Source organism: Tasmannia lanceolata, unplaced genomic scaffold (assembly GCF_043159265.1).
Source record: "Tasmannia lanceolata isolate RefF3 unplaced genomic scaffold, GAP_Taslan_0.1 ptg000020l, whole genome shotgun sequence".
NCBI lineage: Eukaryota > Viridiplantae > Streptophyta > Magnoliopsida > Canellales > Winteraceae > Tasmannia > Tasmannia lanceolata.
This window is the reverse complement of record NW_027518697.1, coordinates 5738074-5754326: the sequence shown is the minus strand read 5'-3', so window position 1 is coordinate 5754326 and position 16253 is coordinate 5738074. Positions and strand designations below refer to the sequence as shown.

At 41.8% G+C, this 16253-nt stretch overlaps 1 protein-coding gene across 3 annotated transcripts in view; it reads left to right on the top strand.

Moving 5' to 3' along the window:
• LOC143855194 (pantothenate kinase 2-like) overlaps positions 1 to 16253 on the top strand; it is a 50685-nt gene that overhangs the window by 10818 nt on the left and 23614 nt on the right. For all 3 annotated transcript variants that reach the window (XM_077365416.1, XM_077365417.1, XM_077365415.1), the window contains 6 exons: positions 3589 to 3656; positions 4490 to 4606; positions 7032 to 7151; positions 7254 to 7348; positions 7443 to 7536; positions 9621 to 9752. In XM_077365416.1, coding sequence (XP_077221531.1) covers positions 3589 to 3656; positions 4490 to 4606; positions 7032 to 7151; positions 7254 to 7348; positions 7443 to 7536; positions 9621 to 9752 — 626 coding nt within the window. The remainder of the gene's footprint in view (positions 1 to 3588; positions 3657 to 4489; positions 4607 to 7031; positions 7152 to 7253; positions 7349 to 7442; positions 7537 to 9620; positions 9753 to 16253) is intronic.

Sequence of the window (16253 nt, the reverse complement as noted above, 5' to 3'; positions counted from 1 at the left end):
GCGTGAGAAGTCATCAATAAACACAATAAAATACCGAAAGCCAGTACTAGACGCGACCCTAGAGGGTCCCCATACATCAGAATTGACTAATTCAAATGGACCAGACACTCGACTAATGATCCGGGACGGAAACGACACACGACGGTACTTCCCGAGTTCACAGGACTCGCACTGAAAACTAGAAAAAGGTCTGGGAACCAGAGAAGTCTGCTGCAGCCGCTGAAGTGAAGGATGCCCCAGGCGACAAGGCCACTGAAATGTATCCACAAAGCTATGTAAGACAGTAGGCGGCCGGCAGTCAAGACGATAGAGTTCATCTACCTCACGACCCGTTCCAATCGTCTTCCCAGTCGAGAGATCCTGAAACAAATAGTAAGATGTGAAAAATGAGACAGAACAGTGAAGAGATTTAGTAATTTGGCTAACTGAAAGTAAACTAAATGGTGATTTTGGTACACATAAAACAGAAGATAAGGTAAGAGCAGGATGAGGGGAGATATGACCAACACCAGTGATAGGTGTAGTGGACCCATCAGCAAGGGTGATAGACTGAGAGGGAGACGAGAAAGAGCGAAAAGAATGAAGCTGAGAAGAGTTACCAGTCAGGTGATTGGATGCGCCAGAGTCAATGATCCATGACCCTGAGCTAGATAGAAGGGTAGTGGGTGAACTACCTGGCTGGGCGAAACCTGCAGAGGGAGGACGAGAACTGAGCCGCAGACGCTGGAACTCCTCATAATCGGCACGGGATAATGTATAGGTGGAATCAGCTGGTGCAGGAACAGAAGCAGAGGGAGCGCAATCTGAAGCCGAAGCAGTAGTAGCACCCATGTGAGCCGAGCGTGCCTGACGAAGCTCGGGATGCAGGGTATAGCAATGGTCAATATAATGTCCCTCGCGCTAACAGTGAGTGCAAAAAGAACGGCCACGGCCACCACCAGAACGACCACCACCACGGCCGGCACGGCCACGACCAGAGGAGGCTCCACCACGAGGCGGGCGAGTACTGCCATCATAGGTCGCGAGAGCAGAACCATCCATAGGAACAGATATCACTGGATCACCAGGAGAGCACTGCTGGACGCGGGAGTAAACCTCAGTAAGGGAAGGAATAGCGCCAGAACCGATAATCTGCTGACGAAGATGCATGTACTCTGGACCCAAACTCTTAAGGTACTGCACAATACGGATCTGATCCCTCTGACGGGCAGCCTCTGTGAGATCCGTGGTAAGCGGCATGTAAACATCAAGTTGCTGACAGAGGCCAACGAATTGGCTGTAATGGGTGGCAAGAGGAAGATCACCACGGCGGAAACGCACCCACTCAGAATAGGTACAGCAGATCCGACTAATGTTTGCCATGCCGTAGTAAAGAAGAGTAACCTGATCCCAGATCCGTTTCGCAGTAGGCAGAAGCATCAAGGGCCCAGAGACGTGAGGGGCCATACTCTGCCACAGAAGGGTACAAACAAGAGCATCCTCATGTTCCCATCGATCAAAGGTGGGATCCGTCGTAGGAGGAGGATCACGACGAATGACGTGGGCTTTCCCACGGGCAATAAGATACTTCTCGACAGCTGCTTTCCAAGTAACGTAGTTTGCCCCATCCAACTTAACAGTAGTGATATGTGAGAATGATCCATCCACAGAGAGAGATGATGACGAAGAAGATGCCAAAGAGGGTGTCGGACGAACACCAGGAGCCACTCCTGTGGAAGGATTGTCAAGCACCTCCTCCATAACAACAAGCAAGAAAGAAACAGACAATCCAAACAAAGACGAATAACAGGAGATAACAGAATAGGTGGGCAAACTAGGATACGCCAAGAAAGCTAGACGCGGCTCCAAGAATGACGGGCATCGACGAAGCTTGACAAGAGGGAAGCCATGAGGCACAGTGGGGAGCCGCAAAGACAAACAAGAATCAAAGTAGGGTAAGAGATGAAGATCTAACACATAATAACAGGGAGAAAAAAGTGGTAGGGTTTACCAAGGGATGAAAGGAAGAGGAGGAAAAATGATGTGGGTTGAAAAACTTGGGGTGTGAGGCTTATCAACAAACCTAGGAATTAGGGGCTGGAAAAAAAAAAATTCTGATGCGAGGCGGAACGCAGCCCTGGAAACGTGGCAGGCGGGAGGGAGGGAGGGCCTGTGCCTTCGGCTCGGAGAGAACGACTCCTTTTCAGGAGGAAAAAGACAGCGTGCCAGTGTGCCTCGGATGAAACTTGGCCCGGAGTTGGGTTTAGGGTTTCGCGGCGAGAGGGGAGGGGGGTGGCGGAGAAGATGGAGGCTGATAGAGAACCCTAGGGATCAGAAAACCCTAAGGCTTTGATACCATGTTAACCGAAAGTTTAGACAGAGAAAATAAATGAGTTAGGGTTATCATCCCCTGACTCATATCTTTATACTAAAACATAAAGGAATGTACAAAGTCCTAAATGCCCTTAGGCAAGTTACATATTCCAACAAGCCACTCCACTGTACTAGAGCCACGGCCAATCCATTTGTTCCTTCTCTTCATTAAGTCTTGTGACTGCGAGACACTAACCCGCCTTTATTTTCTTGAGAACGTTAAACCTGGGTGCATCTTTACCCCACACCAAGAACATGTTTCTTTCACAGCTTTGCTATCAATATGCGTGGAGGCAGCTTTGATGCTAAATGGCTAAACATTTGATCTGAGACGCCCTTACTCTCACCATTAAAAAAAAAAGACACCTTCATAAGCAATAAATATACAGATTTGATAGTGCTTTTAGTAATTTTTATTCTTGTGTATAATTTTGTTATGGTTGTTTGAGCGGACTTTCCCATTGTTGTTGTTAAAGTATAAAAGATAAATAATGTCTTTCTCCACCAACTTAAGCTTTTGGAGAAGTTTGTTAGTTAACATGGTATCAGAGCCAAAGGTCTCGAGTTCAAACCTCCCGGATAGCAAAAATCCACATTCGATGGTCGGCCCAAAGTGGGACCACATGTGCCACGTGTTTGCCAAGTGAGCCACACGTGGGGAGAGTGTTAAAGTATAAAAGATTAATAACGCCTTTCTCCAACAGCTTAAGCTGTTGGAGAAGTTGGTAAGTTAACGGTTGTTAATGTTTGGTGCGGGTTCCAATTGAATTTATTTTGGTAGGGAGAGATTAGATTCAGTTTCCTTGCATCATAAGCAATAAATGTACAGATTTGGTAGTGCTCTCATGGTTTTAAATTTCAGTTTTCCGCTAAAATTTCTGACTTATCCGAAACCAAAATTTCAGCCGAAATCCCGAAATTTCAGGTGAAATTTGGTACACGCAAACGAAACTCCGGATTTTTTGGGACGAAATTTCAATTGAAATTCTTTAATGTAATAAAATATTATTATTTTATTATCAATTTTGGAAATTTCGAACGAAATCTGGTAAATTTCGGGAGTTTCGGTTTCGGTCCTCACCGAAATCCGAAATTTCAGATTTCGGTCGAAATTTAAAACCACGAGTGCTCTTAGTAATTTTTATTCTTGTGTATAATTTTGTTATGTTTTTTTTTAACAAACTGTCCATTGTTGTTAATGTTTGGTGCTGATTCCAATTAAATTTATTTTGGTAGGGAAAGATTCACCTTCATGGCATTGTAGCCCTCCTGCGAGTCCACGTTATGATAGTGTAATAATTAAGGTAACTGCTAAAGCTTTTTCTGGTTACCATTAAATTTGAAGCAACTTTTACTTTGCTCAAAGTATGAAATCACGTATTCTGCAATCTCTTGAAATTTTGTGAAAATTGGTTTTCTAGAAAGACACACTCTGCATTTAAAACCCTATGATATTTTCGTAATATTGCGAGAGAAATGCTAACCTTAATCCTGCAATCAAAGCCCCATGTTTTGCTCACGTCGTGTTTGTCACCACGCTGGCTCAAAAATAATAAAAAACAAAATCCAATGATAGAAGTGAGGAGACTTCTCTATCCGCAAACTTTCAAATCAACATACAAGAATTACCACATCTTCCATGATTACAATTTCGTGTAAAATGAGGAAGATGAAACTTGTTGTCACGGAGTTTTCGATAGAAAGTCTCTCTAGATTAGGGAAGAATTGTGGGATTCATTTTTAAATTTTTAATAGAGCAGCTATGTTGATGGGAAGCCTTTGCGGGCGTCGATGGGGTTGTTGTCTGAGAGCTCTTGAGGTTTGTGTGAGAGCAGATCCATGTGCAGTCCTGCCATCATTAGAACCACATCTAAGCATCCATCTTCTTCAATTGAGAGAATGGGTGTTTGAGATTTATGATTTTCAAATCTCTTTTTTTCTTTTTTCTTTTTAATCTTTATTTTCTAAATCATGATTAAGGTCGGGTAACATTAGTGTTTGTCTAATAAGTGGGAGTCAATTGTGGCTTTCTTTCTCTTATTTTTCTTTTTCAAAATAATGCATACCCATAATCTACTGCTTGCTATCTATACTTGAGTTCTTTGTGATCTACTAACTAATTAGAGGTCATGAGAAGGCCACAGGTGGTGGGGCATACAAATTTGCAGATATATTCAAAGAGAGGCTGGGAGTTAGTCTCGACAAGGAAGATGAAATGGATTGTCTTGTAGCTGGAGCAAATTTTTTGCTTAAGGTGCGATCCTAATTCCAAAGTGCTCTTTTTGGTATATGTGCTTTTTTCTGAATATCAGAAAAGGGCCACTAAGGAACATATTGATGCCTTGTCTTCACTCTCTTGTTCATTCTTACTAAAATGATTGGCGTTAATGTTAGTGCTCAGACCATAGAATTTACATTCAATACTGATCAAACATTTATATTTTTTCTTTCACTTTATTGCGATGTTGTTTGATTTATAATCTTTATGATATGTTCTAGTATTATGAAATTTATTTGAATTAATGCCTTCATTTTTCACTTGCTGGTTTCATTAATCTTCATTTAATTTTCATGACTGGCTGAACTTTTACAAGCACAGAATCTGTTTTTAAGTTCAGGGGGATCTGACCTTTGATTTAACCAGTCCTACAACCTGCACTTAGGATACTTTATAGAATGAAAGGGTAATGTTAGGGAAACAGCAGGCCTTAGAGGTTGGATCAACTTCCAACAAATCCTAGAATTCTTGGTTGTTCCACACTCCTTGGTTATGAATTTCGTTTGACCTCCTTGTTATGTGCAGGTGAAGTTTTTGTAAAGGGAAAATAACCACGTGAGAGAACTTTTCAGAACAATGTATTATATAGGGGGCAAGTTATATGTATCATTATATGAGGGCTTTGAGGTGAAAAGTTAATATGTGATAAAAGAGGGTTATTTTCCCTCTACTGTTTGTTACAAGGGTCTCCTTGAAAATAAATATCTATTCTATGGAACCTCGTATGCATGTATCACACCTTCTCATGCAGTCTTCATCTAGCATGTTCATTTTTCTGTTTTTGGACCTTCCCCCAAAAAGCTGGGGAGAATGTTTAAATCCATCTCTAAATCAGATGTATATTCAGCAAAGAGAACTCAGGTTCCACAATTGTTTATCTCATAATATATGACCTCCAAATGAGAACACTGTATTAAATGTCAATTTGGCATTGAAACTTGAGAACTATTTTGAAGAACAGCCTCCATTCATTTATCAAGGAAGAGTAATTGAATGAATGCTACACTGTAGAAAACTAGCCTCAATTGTTTGCAATCTGAAACCCACTTGTTACCATCACAATTCTTCATGGAAAATGACTTGAGAATATCAGTCCCTGTTGAAGTTTCCTAAGATATCAATATTATGTGCTTCCAAGAGGTCTTTTAGTTTTTTTTTTTTTTGACAAATAATGATTTTTTTGTAGAAACTAAAAGATAAAAAGGAATACCAAATCATGGTTTTTTTTTTTGAAAGGGGGGTGGGTGCGCAAGGACCTCTCTTGATGTCCTGAGCATGAGAGTTGGGAAATGGACCTCTCTTAAGACATGATTGAAGAAAATATCTAAAACTGCTACTAGAACCTGCATTTCATCTAGATGAGACATAGTTGAAGTATATGTCTAAAACTAATTTGAGGCCCCGGATTGCATCAATGGTAAAAAATAATCTCCTATTCTATGGATCATTGGACAGATCCCCGCTTAATTAGATTGGGTGTGTTGCCTTCTGCAAAAGATAATTCCCAGAAAGAACAAAGAGTTTTCTTAAAACTATTCATGAAACCTCGACATTCTGCATCATTACAGTTTGAAGGCTAATGCTCCTGAGAGCGCCATACTAGCCCCCCCTCAATAATACCACCAATTCTGGAAGGCAGAAGAACCGGAATAACCCTCGTGTTTTTATCAAAGTTGAAATTCAAATAACGTATTGGAGGCTTTTCGTACTTCTGCACTGGTTTCTCCTTTCTCCACTAATTGCCACCACCTTCCAATGGAATGTTAACCAAAATCCATTGGGATGGCCTTTAATTTTCTTGATGAAGTGAACGTTATGTTAAAAAGCTTGGTGATTGCTTTCTAAGAATAAAAGGTAAAAAAAATTACAAAGAAAAAAAAACAAGAGATAGGTTGTAACTTGACTTCTCAGCATAGTTACTAGTTCAGGTGTAATGCCAATTTCCTATTGAGTTGCATTTTACATCATACTTTCCAACTTCTCAAGTTTTGAATTTGCCTATTGGATAGATGTCGGTCTGTTGAAATGTGGATAATCTCCAGTCAACCATCTTAGAATGTTGAGTGAATCTTATTATATCCAGTATTGCACATGAGAAACTATATCTTATGTGATGGGTATCGGCATGGAATTGGAATATCTTGGTTAAGTTGCCTTCTTCTATGTATTCATAAGAGGATGTCAGTAATTGTTTCCTTGAATTGTAATATAGGTTTCATGCTATTCTATGGCCTTTCTTATTTAATTTTATCTGTCCTGTGCTTTCCAGAATGTACTGAAATAGGAAATAACACATTCTATGCTAGTCTAGAATTTATGTCCTTTATTTTTTTCTTTCTTTTTGGCATATTAGCAGACTACCCTAGCAACTCAAGAGGTGTTGTAACTGGTTCTTTTATAGGCAATCCGCCATGAAGCCTTCACACACATGGAGGGCCGGAAGGAATTTGTGCAGATTGATCAAAATGATTTGTTTCCCTATCTTCTTGTTAATATTGGCTCTGGTGTTGGTATGATCAAGGTATGTACTCATCTTCTTTCTCATATTATTTCCTATCGAGCATCACTAGCATGCGGTCTTTTAACATTTCTATTAATGATATCTATCTTGAGCTGGATATAGGTGGATGGAGATGGGAGCTTTCAGCGGGTTAGTGGTACAAATGTTGGAGGTGGTACTTATTGGGGCTTGGGAAGGCTCTTAACAAAGTGCAAGAGGTTGTTTGTTCTACTTCACAGTTTTGAATACTATTTGTCATCCAATTAATTGCAGTCTTTCATTTATAGCTTACACATCCATTTCTTATTCCAGTTTCGATGAGTTGTTAGAGCTGAGTCAGCGAGGAGATAATAGTGCTATAGACATGCTTGTTGGAGACATATATGGTGGCAAGGACTATTCGAAGGTATTATATTTTCTATCTCAACCTTGGTTCATAATAAAACTAAGTTAACCAAATTAGAAGAAATTATTTTAAATGCCATTTTCTTATTTTCGTTGATTATAGCGAAGATCATGTGGGCTCACTCTGTTCAAATCTCCAATTTTTACATTGTAAATATGTACACAGATTTTTTTAGTTGGAGTTGAAAATGATCGTGTGGACTCACCCTATACCCAGCCAGTTATGAAACATAGCTGTACAGAGAACATTCGAACATTCGAACATGGAGGCTAAAAACAATCTGAGCCATTTTCCGAATAAGCTAAAACTCCAGAAATAGTTGTGATATGAGACATAATGCTGAGATAATTGTGTATAGATGTACTGTGTACGTAATATATATATATATATATATATATATATATATATATATATATATATATATATATATATATAGGGAAAACCGGAAAACTGTTTGTGAGCTCGAGCTCATATAGCTTATATGAGCTCGAGTGCCAAAAACACATTGGTCCCACATTTTTTGGTGTGATCCAAAGCATTCATTTGGAAGGCCTTTACATAGATATGGTGTGTATAAAAAATCAGGTCCATAGATCATCCTAACCCATCCAAAAGTGGAGGGAAAAATGGACAGACACTGTTTGTCGACAAATCTGCCCATTTTCGCCCTCCGCTTTTGGAGGGGTTAGGATGATCCAATGGACCTGATTTTTGGTACACACCCTATCTATGATGGGGCCTTGCAAATGAATGGTTCGGATCACCACAAAAAATGTGGGACCCATGTGTTTGGCAAACGGTGTCTGTCCATTTTGCCCTCCACTTTTGGATGGGTTAGGATGATCCTATGGAGCTGATTTTTTGTACACACCCTATCTATGTAGGGGCCTTTCAAATGAATGGTTTGGATCATCCTAACAATGTAGGCCCACATGTGTTGGGGCCCTCAAGCTCATATAAGCTATATGAGCTTCAAGCTCACAATCATTTTCCTCTCTCTCTCTCTCTCTCTATATATATATATTCCATGGCCAAGGCTGGTGTTAAATCTTTCCTAATTTAAGCCTTACAATAGCAATTGAAGTTGTGATCAATTAATGATTATTAAATTGATATGCTGAATCATCAAGAGGACCCAAACATGATGTAATATTCATGTTAATTTTTAGGGAAAGATGCAATCCGTTTGAATTGTCCAAGGTTTTAAATTTCGGTTTTGGTCGGCACGGAAATGGAAACATTTTAGTTTCAGTGGAAATCTTGTAAAATCATGGAAACGTACGGAAACATATGCAAATGATGAAAATTTTAAATCTTTTAAAAACATATGCAAATGACAAATTTTTAAGATGAAACTTTAGGAAATGCTAGAATAAGCACAAATACATACTTAGAAACCATCACATAAGCAAGAAAGTCATCCATAATGGCTTAATTAGGACACCTAGTGACATGCGTTGTTGTGCGTGTTTGGAATAACAAAGTCAATAAAGAAGTACAATGTAATGAAGTATTAGAAAGTACAATGACTGGTCCCCCCTCTAAGGACCCCAACTCTATGTCGATACCACATAGAGTTACTACGTATTATTGGTCCCATGCCAATCTGACATCCCTTGTATAAGATAAGGTCACTTTGTTGTGTAGTTCAATGATGTTGCTGACCAAATATCATTCTCTACAGTAATAAAATGCAAATACAACATCTTTCCATTTTTTTGTTGTTCGGACCATTTTTTGTCGAATTTCGGAAATTTCGGGGAAATAGTGACATAAAATGAAATCGTGTAGATTTCGTTTCTGTGGGGATGGAACTGGAAACATTTCGTTTCAGGGAAATTTTGGAGAAATTTAAAACCATGGCATTGTCATTGCTATCTACATCCTTGGTTTTGGGAGAAATATTCCACAACTATTGATGTCAGTCTGTGTGCTTTTCAGCATTGTTAACTTAAATGAATGGCTCATGTGAATTTTATCTGGTCAGAGCCTTTCAGATCTGGGTAATGTTGTCATGCACATTATGATGTTCTCTTTTTCATGTTAAAAGGACTAACCATTCCCAAAATTTTTAAAATTTTCAGATTGGTCTTTCAGCATCAGCTATTGCTTCCAGCTTTGGGAAGACAATTTCTGAAAATAAGGAGATTTCTGATTACAAACGTGAAGATATTTCCCTGTCTCTCTTGTTAATGATATCATACAATATTGGGCAGGTAGGTTGCTCAGATCTAAGTTTCTCCATAGACCATCTTGTTATAAAAATCTGCCAATTAAGAGATGACATGTTTGAAATAATATATGTTTGCATATTTAAGTGTGGTGATTGTTATCTGGTATATTGGCGCTAGATTTAGCTTTTTAAGGATGTTGTTATGAGTTATGACATCTTCATCTCAATATGCTTTGGGGACACCCATTCTTTGAATGAGGATCTGGTGACCTCAAGAAGATGACTATTTTCCTTTCCATTACTCTATTTTGTTGAGGAGTGTGAGGATAGGAACTTTGGTACCCAATACCATTCTCCAACAAATAATTTTGATGATCACGAGAAGTATGCTCACCTCCATTCTCAGAGTGGATAATTTTGAACTGGTTTTGAATCTAACATTTTTAAGATCTTCCATAAGATACCATTAAAAACACATCTTTCATTATTTCACAAGATATGCCCAAGTAGGTCACCAAAATTCATCTACAAAGGAAACAAAAATGTCAATATCCAAACTGTTGAGAGAGAAGAGATGAGAAGAAGAGAATGAGTTAGGGGCTTCTCCCTTCACTCAAGAATTTATATTAAGAGAAGAGAAGAGCAAAAGACAACTATGCCCTTATGGCATAACATACACACAAACACACATACATAGCTATCCAACACTCCCCCTCACGCTGGAATGTATATATTACACATTCCCAGCTTGTTACAAATATCAATAAACTTAGCTTTGCTCAATGGTTTGGTGAAGGTGTCGGCTAACTGATCGGCAGATCGAGTGAAGGTAGTACGCAACACACCCTGCTGGATCCTGTGTCTAATAAAGTGGCAGTCTACTTCAATATGTTTGGTACGCTCATGAAACACTGGATTGTTTGCAATATAGATAGCCGCCTTGTTATCACGATACAACTCTGCAGGAGAAGATGGAGGAAACCCAATCTCAGATAGAAGAGAACGTAGCCAAATGAGCTCACTACAAGTGTGAGACATGGCCATGTACTCGGCTTCTGCGCTTAACTTGGACACAACATTTTGCTTCTTGTTGCGCCAAGACACAAGATTTCCCCCAACATATGTGCAATATCCAGTAGTGGATCGTCTGTCAGCTGGAGATCCAACCCAATCAGCATCACAAAAGGCCTCTAATCTCATGTGACTATGTTTCTTGAAAAGTAGCCCTTTGCTTGGGGTACTTTTCAAGTAGCGAAGAAGATGCACCACAGCAGCCCAGTGAGAAGTGCGAGGCTCACTCATAAATTGGCTAACTATTCCCACAGCATAGGAGATATCAGGACGAGTGACAGTGAGATATATGAGCTTTCCAACAAGTCTCCTATATCGGCCAGGATCCTCTAATAAGTCCCCCTCTTCTGGGAGAAGTTTAGTATCTGGTTCCATGGGAGTACTAGCAGGTTTGATCCCCAAGGATCTAGTCTCATCCAAAAGATCTAACACATATTTCTGCTGAGATAGGGAAACATTTGTACCTGAATAGGATACCTCAATCCCTAAGAAGTATCGAAGACGACCAAGATCCTTTGTAGAGAACTGTGTCTGAAGGAACGTCTTCAATCGTTGAATGCCACAAGATTCACTCCCTGTAATGATAATGTCATCTACATAGACTATGAGAATGACATATCCAGCATCAGACTTGAGCCTAAACACAGAGTGGTCTACCTCACATTGTTTCATACCATAGCTTATGAGAGAGTCACTGAACTTGCCAAACCATGCACGAGGAGATTGTTTGAGGCCATATAATGACTTGCGAAGACGACAAACAGAGGAAGTGAACTTCCCCTGAACAACATACCCTGGAGGTTGCTCCATATACACCTCCTCAACTAATTCACCATGGAGGAAGGCATTCTTGACATCAAGCTGATGAAGATGCCATCCATGATTGACGGCCAAAGATATAAGGACACGAACCGAGGAAATTTTGGCTACAGGGGAGAAGGTCTCGGTATAATCAATCCCATACGTCTGAGTGTATCCTTTGGCGACTAACCGCGCCTTAAGGCGCTCAACAGAGCCATCGGGAAGGTACTTGATGGCATAAACCCAGCGGCATCCAACATGATGGACGCCAGAAGGAGAAGGAACAAGATCCCAAGTGTGATTCGCCTGAAGGGCGCTCATCTCAGCACCATAGCAGCATGCCACCTAGAGCGGGTAAGAGCTTCCTGTAAGGACCTAGGCAAGGAGACAGAGGACAAGGAAGACACAAAGCTGGGAAAAGTAAGGGAAAAATGATCATAAGATACATAAGAAGATATAGGATGAGCTGTAGTACGAGAGCGCGTACAAGATGCAATGGGAGAATCTAAGTGAGGGGCAGAAGGAGAAGTTAATACCTGAGAAAGGGACGGCGGAGTCTCAGGCTGGGATGAGAGGGGCACAGGTGGAGCTGGAGGTGAGCTAGGGCGGGCACGACGCTGATAGACCTGCATAGGGCCAGAGGGGGGAGGAGGAGCCGGCAGTGAAACTGAAGGAGAGGGCGCCGGGGTAGGGGTAGGAGGAAGTCGATCAGGAAGAACCGGAAGCGGAAGAGGAAGCGGGTCCAGAGACACTGGAGGAGGAGAGGTAGGACTAGGAAAATAAGGAACCGACTCAAAGAAGGTGACGTCAGCAGAGACAAAGCACCGACGGAGACGAGGACTATAACACCGATAGCCTTTCTGGGTACGAGAGTATCCCAGAAAAACACACCGCTCAGCTCGGGGGTCGAGTTTATCCACACCAGGACTCAGCTTGTGGACAAAGCACACACATTCAAAGACACGAGGAGTAAGAGGGAAATGGTCACCGTGAGAGTGAAGAACCGAGAAGGGAGAGTGAGTAGCTAGCACTGATGAGGGAAGACGGTTAGCAAGAAAACATGAAGTAAGAATAGCATCACTCCAATATGTTTTAGGAACATGCATCTGAAAGAGTAGAGTACGTGCCATGTTAAGAAGAGATCGCAACTTCTTCTCAGCAACACCATTTTGCTGAGAGGTGTATGCACACGAAAACTGATGAAGAATACCACAACTCGCTAAGAACTCCTCAAAACCACTCGAAGAGGAAAAATATTTCCGGGCATTATCCGTGCTTAAATACTTAAGAGGAGAATCATATTGAGTAGTAATTTCAGCATAGAAGGTGCGAAAAAGAATGAAAAACTTCAGAACGATGTTTAAGTAAATAAACCCATGTCATCCGACTAAAATCATCCACAAATACAAGAAAGTATGTAAACCCAAAAAGAGACTTGGTCCTCAAGGGACCCCATACATCGGAATGGACCAACTCAAAAGGTCTCAACACTCTAGATACAGGCCTAGAAGGGAACGACACACGATGGTGTTTCCCAAGTTCACATGACTTGCACTGAAATGGCTGAATGCTAGAGGAGACAATAGAGGTCTGCCGAAGGCGCTGAAGAGATGGATGACCAAGACGGCAATGCCACTGATAGGCATCAGCAGAGTTACTCAAAATGGTGAGAGAGGGGTGGTACTGAAGGTGGTAGAGGCCGTCCAGCTCACGACCCGTTCCAATCGTCGCCCCAGTCAAGAGATCCTGAAAAACACAATATGAGGGAAAGAATGAGACAGAGCATTTCAAATTTTTGGTAAGTTGACTTACTGATAATAAGTTAAATGGAGAGGTGGGAACACACAATACAGGAGAGAGGGTAAGGCCCTTATGAGGGGAAATAGAACCCATACCAGAAATAGGGGCTCTATTGCCATCGGCTAGAGTGATAGAGCGAGACTGAGAAGGGAAGGACTGAAATGAGGAAAGAGAGTGGGAATTACCTGTCACATTATGGGAGGCCCCAGAATCAATGATCCAGGAGCTGGAGCTAGTGAGAAGTGAAGCGGGCGAACTACCTTACTGGGCAACAACTGCAGAAGGTGGGCGGTTGCTAAGGCGGAGACGCTGAAGCTCCTCATAATCAACTCTAAAAAACTCAAAGGGGTCCTCTGGATGGTCCGACCCAGAAGACTGGAAGGTACCATCAGTAGGGGATGCAACAGAGAGGTGGGCAGCACGGGCGTGGCGAAGCTCCGGATGGAGCACAAAACCAAGTCTCAACATCGTGACCATCCCTCTGACAGTGAGTGCAATAGGGCCGACCACGACCACGGCCAAAGGAGCCGCGACCACGGGCAAAGGAGTTGGTGCCACGACCAAAAGATCCAGTGTCTCGGCAGGAAGAAGTCCCAATATCATAAGAAGCAAGAGTAGAACCCTCATAAGGAAGCATAGTGGAGGAGCCACTCGGGGCACACGGCTGAGCACGAGAGTAAATCTCTGGGATAGAGGGGATGGCCCCTGAGCCAATCAGCTGCTGGCGGAATGGTAAGAAGTCCGGGCCCAGAGACTCAAGGTAGTGGATAGCCCGAAGCTGATCCCTCTGACGAGCAAGAATCGTCAGATCTGAAGTGAGGGGCATAAACACATCGAGCTGCTGGCATAGAGAGATAAACCTACTGTAATGGTCTGAAAGGGATGAATCGCGACGCTCCAGACAAATCCACTCAAAGTAGGTCGCACAAATGCGAGTGAGGTTATCAACCCCAGAGAACATGAGAGCAGCATGGTCCCAAATATCCTTGGCAGTCGCCAAGTCCATCATCGGCCGAGAAATATGAGAAGCCCTGCTCTGCCACAGCAACGTGCGAACCATCGCATCATCCTGACGCCACTGGTCATAGGAGGGATCAGAGGAGGGTGGAGGACAACGCTCAATGAGAGAGACTCGGCCGCCAGCGAGAAGATAGGTCTCAACAGCCCTCCTCCAGGTAAGATAATTGGAGCCGTCGAGACGCTCCGAAGCCATCTGGGGAAAGGACTGCTCAACAGAGGGAGAGTACACTGTGGGATGGTAGCTCAAAGGAGAAGGAGCCCCCGGAGGATCAGTAAGGGAGGGATCCGAAGTATCCGATGGATCCATCGGAAGAGAAAAGGCTCATGACAGCCCAAAAGGAGAGGAAATAGAAGAGATCAAAGGGAAGTCACATAATGGACTCCACCGGAGTGACGTGGCCCCGATGAGAAATGAGAAAGAGAAGAGCGAAAGCTATGGCCGTAGGAGAGAATAGATCGGAGCCGTGGAATAGGAGAGAAAAAGAGGAAAACAAAAATTTAGGTCATTGAAAGAAGAGAAGAAAAAGGGATTTAGGGAAGAATAGGATGGTGAAGATGGGAGAGAGAGAGAGAGTTTGTTGTGATGGAGGGGCTGGTGAGGTGGAGGGGGGGAGAAAAACAGGGGGTGAGGGGCTGGAAAACAGGGACGGGGGGGGGCGGGGGGAGAGTTGGGGAAGAGTGGAGGAAGAAGATGGAGATGAAGGTCCCTAGGGCACACAAACCCTAGGGCTTTGATACCATGTTGAGAGAGAAGAGAATGAGTTAAGGGCTTCTCCCTTCACTCAAGAATTTATATTAAGAGAGGAAAAGAGCAAAATACAACTATGCCCTTATGGCATAACATACACACAAATACACACATACATAGCTATCCAACACAAACAAAGAAACAATAAGAGAAGAACCCTACACGTCAGTGCACAGTATGAAGGGAATCGAATTTTTATTGATACTCTGAGTAAAAGAGGTTCTACAATGTTTGGGCAACTGGAAAATCTCACATTAAAAATCCCTTGAAGTTTTAAACCACTAAACAAAAGATGAAGACCATATAAAAAAACATGACGGAGTTGAGAATACCGCGATATCACCCAATCTTTATTCATGATGAATCCACAATGGAGTCACAGAGGTTGAGGATCCAATATATAAATAAGGTATAAGGTGCCACTCTCAGGACCACCACCAATCATCCTCCTCCTTTTTAGCTCATAAAAGATACGATATGAAAGAAAAAAGTTACAATACCATTTAATCCTTTGGTAAGACTACTCACAAATAACAGATGAGAAGAATATGAAGAAACATGCATTTTTTAACCTGAAATTTGTCTAGGAACACGGGCTGACACCTTAAATTTTATTGATATTAGAGAAAAAATGTTAGAGGAGCACATGCCGCCTTGCCTCAACACCTAAAGAAAAAATAATGAAAGAATCAACTAAATCAAATACCAGGAATGCCCAATGAATCGCATCTCATAGCTCCCCTAGCACATCTAGGGAGATCCTTCCACATCCAAAAAGTATTATTTATTCGTAAAACACAAGCATGGTTGGCGAGAGCATCTGTTACTTGATTGCCTTCTCTGTACTGGTGAGAGAACCGAAGGTTAATGTAAAAGATAAGGTCCAAAAGATCCTGCCAATAGTAGCTACTAGACCAAGGTGGCTCCTTATTGGAGTTAATCATATCTATCAACACCTCACTATCAGCTTCCATCAAAACCTTTGTGAACCCTATGACCTTACTATATCTAAGGCCATCTAAAATGCCTCTCATTTTAACCTGAAAGTTAGTATCGACCTCATAAAAATGAGAGAAGGCAAAGATAAGCTTACCCATATGATCT